The 7,698-nt window shown below is 43.9% G+C and overlaps 1 protein-coding gene across 1 annotated transcript in view; it reads right to left on the bottom strand.

The window, feature by feature from the left end:
* The window catches only part of LOC146198762 (uncharacterized), a 17,407-nt gene extending 9,933 nt beyond the window's left edge, over positions 1-7,474 (bottom strand). Inside the window, exons 1-2 of the mRNA XM_084591973.1 lie at positions 7,380-7,474; positions 3,595-3,746 (exon numbers count right to left, since the gene is read on the bottom strand). Of these exons, the coding sequence (XP_084448099.1) occupies positions 3,595-3,746 (152 nt within the window). The 5' untranslated portion in view covers positions 7,380-7,474. The remainder of the gene's footprint in view (positions 1-3,594; positions 3,747-7,379) is intronic.
* Between the last annotated feature and the right edge of the window lie 224 nt (positions 7,475-7,698).

Raw genomic sequence — 7,698 nt, 5'->3', positions numbered from 1 at the left:
AAACAAAAGTAGCGTACTGGCTTCAAGCATCTAATAAAATCTGAGGATAACTCTAATGTCGTCTTCTAGATTGTAATCAGTGGAGGCAGTATATTTCATTAAAAGTTTAATGCGCACAACTATAATCATATGCTATCAGTTGCGGTTGATCTTTTACGAGTCTGCATTTTATGCACGGATGAATTATGGCGCTACCTATTTTTCGTTTTATACACCAGAAGCACTAATAATATCACAATTTTCCGCAAGTTGAAAGTGTACAGTAAGTAATATGCAGCAAGACGGCCAGGTGACGAATTACAGTATACGTACCTTAAAAGCATCTACGACATCATGCTTCAGTTGGTGTTTTGCTTTGCTGGAGACGAGCGGAAAAGTTAAAAGCAAGCCACAGAGGGTACACAGAAGGCGCATCTTCGAAATCAAAAATGCCATCCTCTCGCTAGGCAAGCTTTTGGGCTATAAACCGCACACGGTAACAACTTCAATGGAGACAGAACATCTGTACCTGCCGTTTCCATGTAGCCTGTATGACCATCGAAATGTGTGTTGTTGTTGTTTTTTTTTTTCATTATTGTATCGTTACGTCTCGTTCTCTGCTTGTCCTCCCGCTCACTGTCACACAAATCTAATTATCAAGGATGGCACAGCGCTTCAATCTCCGAGGTAGAGCTCTATTAAATACATAGATACTTTTATTAAGAGTAACTGGCGGGGCGAGAAACGTTGCAGGCCAACTCATTATCATTGTTTTATCACCTGGCTCAATTTCATTAGTGTCCCAGTTGATGCCTGCTTTTTGGTACATTACGTTTTTGTTGTTCAACAGCGCAATCACTTTCCTTGTTTCATTGACAGAGGCTGTATGCCAGCGTAGCCTGTCGCTACAAAAAAAAAAAAATCGCCTCATCTAGCTGTCAAGTGAAGGAAATCTGTAGTCACGTGATTCCAATTTGCTTTCTTGTAGTGGATGGAAACAAAGTACGTAATGCTGGACCGTTATTATTGCTTCTTCGCATTGATCGGTGCGGGTACTTTTTTTCGTCATACACCTTTAGCTGCTCAATGTCTCCTCTCTTCTGTATCAGAGAAAGCGATACTAACTAAGCAACTCTTGGTGCAACGTGAGAACGCTGTTTTCGGTAATGGGCATTGCTTGTCAGAATGCTGTGCACCAGCCATAATCCCTTCCCTTCCCTTACTTTTTTTTCTTCGTGCGTCGTTTGAGTAGACAGGCTCAAACACGAGTCTAATTGCTCTACCTGATTACCGACACGTTTTCCCGCAGGTGGCCGGCGGGTAAGCAATTTCACCAGCTTTTGATCTGGGACTTCGAACCGCTACAAAGCCCCATTCTCTGAATGGCGTCTACCAAGACTGACTTCATTCAACAAACAGTGATTAGTTCAGAAGGATAGTGAAGCATATCAATTGCAACGTCGTTGGCCTCTTTTATGCCTTGTTACGCATAACGCGGCACTGTCCGCCTGCTGTCACCATTGCGTGTAGCGATTATAAAAGTTAAGGCGTCGTCTCTAGATTGCGTGTACTAATCTAGGCACCGTACTACATGTCTTCACAGTACCTCGCGTTTGTGCCGAAATTCTACTTCCTTCATTGAAACGGCGCTTTAAGAATTGCTTACATAGGACCCATTCATTGCACAATGGGCGCAGCTTTTCTTGTACCGCAATGTGAGAAACACAACTGCCTCTTGAAAAACTGCTAATTATTAACCAGCTCCATGTATTTTTATAACCGCTCTGGTTACAGAACTACAACAATTTCGCCTGACTCCGCAGTAATATGATCAGACAAGTTTATTACTCATCACGCTGTTACGGAGAACAGTGCAAGACAAGCTTGTGTTGCATTCCCACGGTGTAGTTGGATATCCGGCGGCTTCTTATACAGAACTGCAGCTGCCTACGTCATAGACTATCTTGTCCATGTTGCAGCTCTCTTTGAATCGATCTAGGCAGATTTGGGGAAGGTGGTCCTTGGCTAGATCAGATATCCACAGCAAACAATCTGGGGTAAGGAGGAAGAGGGGGGAATCGAAGTATATTTCCTTGAATGTCAGCACAGGCAATAAGTAAACGGGAAATTCCTGCCTCCATTAAAGAACTGAAAGGTAGCAAAAAGTGAGCTCTTTAACAATGTTTCTGTTTATCTTGATCACGTCTGCGCCTTCTAATATATATATCATTCGACTAATATCGCATGCAGCAGGAGCACCTTAGAGAATATTACCTTATTCGTTACATGCAAAACCTTTTCTAAGCAAGCCGCTCCTTAAAACTGCTTATAGACTTCCATCTTAATAATTTCGTATTTCTAGCCCACACATACTCCACCCGATGTTACAGACGAAATTGACCTCTGTACATGTCAGCTGTTAACTTACGCTGAAATTCCTCGTACGGAAAGTACATCACGACGCACGACTTATTATCCGTGTAAAGAAAATCAGCACTCTTCCAAGGACCATCAGCTGCAAGAAATTGCCCGCAGGTTACATTACTCCAACTGAAGTCCAAAGAATAACATAAATGGAGTTACAGGGATATTCAAGTACACAAGCAAAAGCTTCATGCTTACAGTCACCGATTCTAAAAACAGGCTTGTCAGGCGTGGCTCAAGGTTTCCAATGCACAGTGAAATTCCTGCGGAAAAAACAAATAAGTATGCTCAGTTCGTGTTATGTGCAATTACAGAATAGAAAGTAGGATGAACATTGCTGTTCGGCGGTGTACAATGGCGTCTTCTAAGTCTAGTCATAAGCCAACTGATACAAGGTAATCTTCGCAATACTGCCACTTTAGTGGCCATTATTTCGGCGCTATTATGCGGTCGGACTACACTGCTCCATATTTGGCCTCACCTTTACCGCTGCTAACCAGTGACTCCTCTACTTTTGTAGAGTTCATTGTGCCTTGCCGGCGGTCATCCCTGGACGACTGAGTGAGCCTAGCTTGACAGCTGCGACTCTTTGTCCTCTTTGTCTTGTCGGTGGCAACATATCGTCTACTTAAGTGTGATGCGCCTTGTGTCCAGTCAGCGATATGTTACATAAAAAATATAAATCAACATCAAAATCAATAAGACCGATGAGCAGACAATAAAGCGATAAAATAACAAACATGCCCCACGTGTGCATTAAATTTAACAATTGCGACTTTCGATTCTTGAACCCGTCAATAGAAGTATGTATAAAACAACAGCTGAAACCATCATCCACTCGGCTATTCCAGTCGAGTTCTTGTCTTGACAGTGGTTTCTTTTCAAACAGTCTGAAGCAGAAGCGTTTCGACCTTTTCGGCTTCAGAATCATATAATTTCTTTTTTTCAAATTTTGCCTTCAAAACCACTTCAAGCAGAAACAGAGCCTATAACGCTAACATTTCATCTAACGTGTTTTGTTTTAGCAATTCCCTTAGGTGTCATTTCAAATATTAAGGAAGGGCTCATGCAGTGAGCTTTGTGAACCTGATTTTATGCAGACGTAAGTTTTGCAAGCAACTCTAAATACATCCGGCTTTAGTGCACAGAATGCAGGAACACAAATTATGTCTTGTCGCACACTAGACTCACTTGATATATCCGTTTTGTCCTTTCAGAATCCACAAGTAACTCGCCGCGGAGGTCTGCTTGTTGAAGTCTGTACGCACGGCACTCAGGCAGTCCATGTCTCCGTCTAGGTCTTCGTCAAATATGGCGACATCGGAAGGAAACGCATCAAACATCTGTAAGAACGAAATGACGAAGGAGACGAGAAGTGGTGGCGTGAGTGATTTCTCCTTATGCGAATTTGCGTGGCGATATTGGCGACTGCCAAATAATGAGAGAAATGTCCGTTTTAGGGGCTATAAATTATGGGTGAGCACAAAATGAATTGTTTTGCGTAGTTACCACACTTGTAATTGTTTCAGCACAACAAAAAGCGCGAAGTTCAGCCAGCGTTTACCAAGCATATAAACCTACTTAACATACTCGAGCTGATTTTTATTACCATCACCACCAATCCAGCTATGCCCATTGAAGGAACTTCCATTCTGCTGATTTACCTTGCGTCACCTTGTTCTCTCAAATTTTCTAGTATTGTCTCCCCACAAGGGGACCTTTAATTACCTGCTGTAAGAACGCACCATTATACCTTCTGTTCTCATTACTCGAACTGATCTTGTGCGTACCTTTTTTGTTTAACCAGACTGGCCATAAATCCGTGTTTCATCCACAACCTACTATGTTCTAAGTGTGACTATGTTCTAAGTGTTCTAAGTAAACGAACCAGGGTATTGCCTTCTGATGTCATCACGCATTGCTGCTTCTCCCATAATCGAGAGCAGATGTAAACATGAAATGGCTATTGCCTCAGCCTGTTGTCTACAGGGACGAGCAGTCTTCTGCTGTGGCGTATCCTACATATTTAAAAGCGCTGCCTACATCTTTCATCAGGCTCCACTGCGCGGCTTAAGCGGCTTTGACGGTGCCGCGTTTAAACTCACCATGATTCAGAAGCGTACCCGGCCACGAAGAGAAGCTGGCCTGACAAAAATGTAAGACCAGCGCGTTCGAGGGCTTCTCGAGCGAGTATACGACCGCCTGCTAAAGAGGGAAACATCGGGAGCTGACGCCGACACAGTGACCAAACCTGCTTCGCACAGCTGCCGCCTCGACCTTCAGCGTCTGTCGGCGTTCTGTGCTCGAGTTTGAGGCACCGTGGCGCCATTCTTGGGGCGGTAGCGGAAGCCATAGATAACAGAAAACTCGCCTCGTTAAATCTCGTCCTCTGCCCGGATGCCCATGTTTCGATTCCCGGCTAAATAAGAACCGCTGCCCGGACGTGTGCTCTCGGCGTTGGCTTGAAGTCATCTCAAGATCGCCTACAGAGGAAGCTCAAAGCATTTTATGAATAACATGACCACTGTAGATTTTGCAGGCGAGTAGCAGGCACCCGTGAGCTTTAACATGGACGAATAATATTTATTTATTTCTGCAAGAAAGGGCTGATTGCAATAAGAACAAAATAGCGTGTTTCGCTCACTTAAGCTCGCACTCATATGTCCATTCCAAAACTTTCCTTTACATAGCTGGCTGTGTTTTCCGGTGTTTAAATTCACCCATTCACGCTACTCGCCAAGTGAGGTTACTTAACGTACACTGACCTCGCGCTCAGTGCACCGACGTCTTGCTTTTCGCGCCCATACCAAACCAAGGCGCTGCCACCGCAGCGGAGTTGAACTTACAGTCATGATCAAAAGTGGTATACAACACTCAGCCGCTGACAGAGCTCCGGAAAATTGCATAGAAATGCCGTCTAGCGACAGAGACAACGACAGTGACACGTGCATGTGGATAAAATGAGGTACCGCCACTGTTGTATCGATGTTATATAGGGGTTGTTAGATGAAGTCGCGATGCAGTTTTTCCGAGCTTCGCCCCCGGCTGAGTCTTGTATAGCGCTTTTGCTCACGACTGTACATCCTTAGATTTAGCAGTCAAACGAAATAATCACTGAGCCACCGCGACGGGTACAGACTGAAACGTAGAGAGGCAAAAACAAAACAGTCCTGCCCACCTCTTATCAGGAGTTACTGAACACACCGACTAGACCAAACGCATTGCACCCCCCAAACCGCAGCAGAAATGCTCATTAGCAGAAAGGTAAACACCAGATGATTTTAGTAATTACCATTCTTAAGCATATGTCTCAGATAACTAATTTAGCGAAAATGTTTCACGATATGCTGACGTAGCTTACTTTGATTTGAGAGGTGCAGATTATGGCGTTCAGTACCTAAAGGCAAGGAACGATACAGATGGTGAAACCTTTTGCTTCGCGCTATCAAAATAAAAACTCAGTTTTAACTCTCACATTCACCCTTATTCTTTTTCTCAAGATGACAAATTGTAGAACGCCTCAACTGCGGTCTCAGGCTTAATACAAATGCCTATGTTTGCGCATGCCACCTCAGGACAATAGAATATGCATGTTATTTGGCGTGTTTTGCCCGTTACTACAAAAACCTTCTGTGATCGTCGGCACGTGGCCTACAACCTCCCTTCTACTCCCCTTGGCTTATATTAAAGGGGTTAAAATGTAACGTAATCTTTTTCGAGACGTAGCCTAAAACTGTCCTACGAAAGAATTGTAAACAGGTACTGGTGCAGCATTTCGCCGCAAGGATGAACACTATAGTCAACTTAAATATTAACTTACCCATTTTAGTTCGCACCCCTGCTCTGATCTAAAGGGCGGCAGCGACCACGACTAGCGGGTTAAATAGCGCACGATTTCACACGCCGACTCTAACTGGTTGCGTTTCGTCTATAAGTCCATTAATATTATTGTGATCGCCTCAAAAGGGTACTCCTGTCCACCTGAAAAAACTTTATTATGCTGCTAGCTCTTACAGGGAATAATGTTTTGTAAGCAATTTTCAATGAACTCCCTGCTTCAATGTCCCTGCAGCTGGCTGTCCTGTGTAATGTTTCTGCTCAATACAAAACTGTCGCGAACTCTTACAAATTTACAAATTCAGTTGTTGCACTGCGCAATTCGCTTGTTGCTGAATGAAAAAGTGTAAACGATAAATGGGATTAGTGCGGCAGTGTCTGCGTTAGCTAAAATTAGTGTTCCCCTAGGTGCTGAATCCACTGCAGCAGATAGTGCGAGTAGCTGGCTTGATTCAGTGAGCCAGTCGTTGCGTGACACGACGCCCCTTGCTCCACTGTTTCTATCCAATCCAACAATATCAGTGTCACAAGACATATTTCCTCTCCACCCGCTATCTCCCTTCCGCCACTTCCTTCACCGTCTACGTGTTCATCCTTCTACCTTTCTCCTCCCCTTCTCCTCTGGTTTTCCAATCGGCAAAGCGTCAGCAGTAGCAGTAGTTGAATAAAACCTTGACCCTAGCAGGATACTCTATTGCAAAGAGTGGAAGGATGCGACATCTGAAGAAGAATGACAGTGAATATTAAAAATAAATTGTCCAAGCATGATGGCGGTTATATATGGCATGTTAAAGAAGATTAGATCTAGTGACTAGGAAAAACCGCGATTAGGAAATATAGCCTCGTCAAGCAGAACGAAAACCATGAAGGGGAAAGAGCGGAGAGATAGCTAAAATTAACTTGACAAGGCTTTTTTTTTTTCACGAGATGGTTGCTGCGGCACTTCGAAATTTAAGTTGAAGTCGGGCTTTAGCACTGCTTCGAAGCTTCCACGTGTGAAAATAACTCACAAAAAGAAAACCTCCAATATTCACTTCTGTGCGTTTCTTGCCGAAGCAATTGCGCATGCACTGGCGCATTTATGACTTCGTTCTTCAGCCGTGGGTATACAACAGAGGTAATTTTTACAAAATTCGCACCTTAGAAAGATCCACCGCTTCACGTGATGACTCGTGCTTGGCTTCTGCGCAGGTCAGAGCGACACACAGGGTCAGAACGCACGCGCTGGCCTCCATTACCGACTGCAGCTTCGACATGACTTAGACGGGACTGCAGCACAGCCAAATGATCTCACAGGTCGGCAATCATGCAATCCCGTAACAGCTGTTGCGTTACTGGCTCCGTTATTCTATAGCAACAGCAATTTTGTATGGACTGATATTGCCTAAATGTATTTTGTTATCAGTTACAAAACGATGTGCACTCATTTGAATTTGCTGCTTACGTCAGTCACAGACT

The sequence above is a fragment of the Amblyomma maculatum genome, chromosome 2 (genome assembly GCF_055883805.1).
Source record: "Amblyomma maculatum isolate TAMU_Amacu chromosome 2, ASM5588380v1, whole genome shotgun sequence".
In the NCBI taxonomy this organism is placed as follows: Eukaryota; Metazoa; Arthropoda; class Arachnida; order Ixodida; family Ixodidae; genus Amblyomma; species Amblyomma maculatum.
The sequence above is the reverse complement of the archived record's forward strand: the minus strand, read 5'-3'. Positions and strand labels throughout refer to the sequence as shown.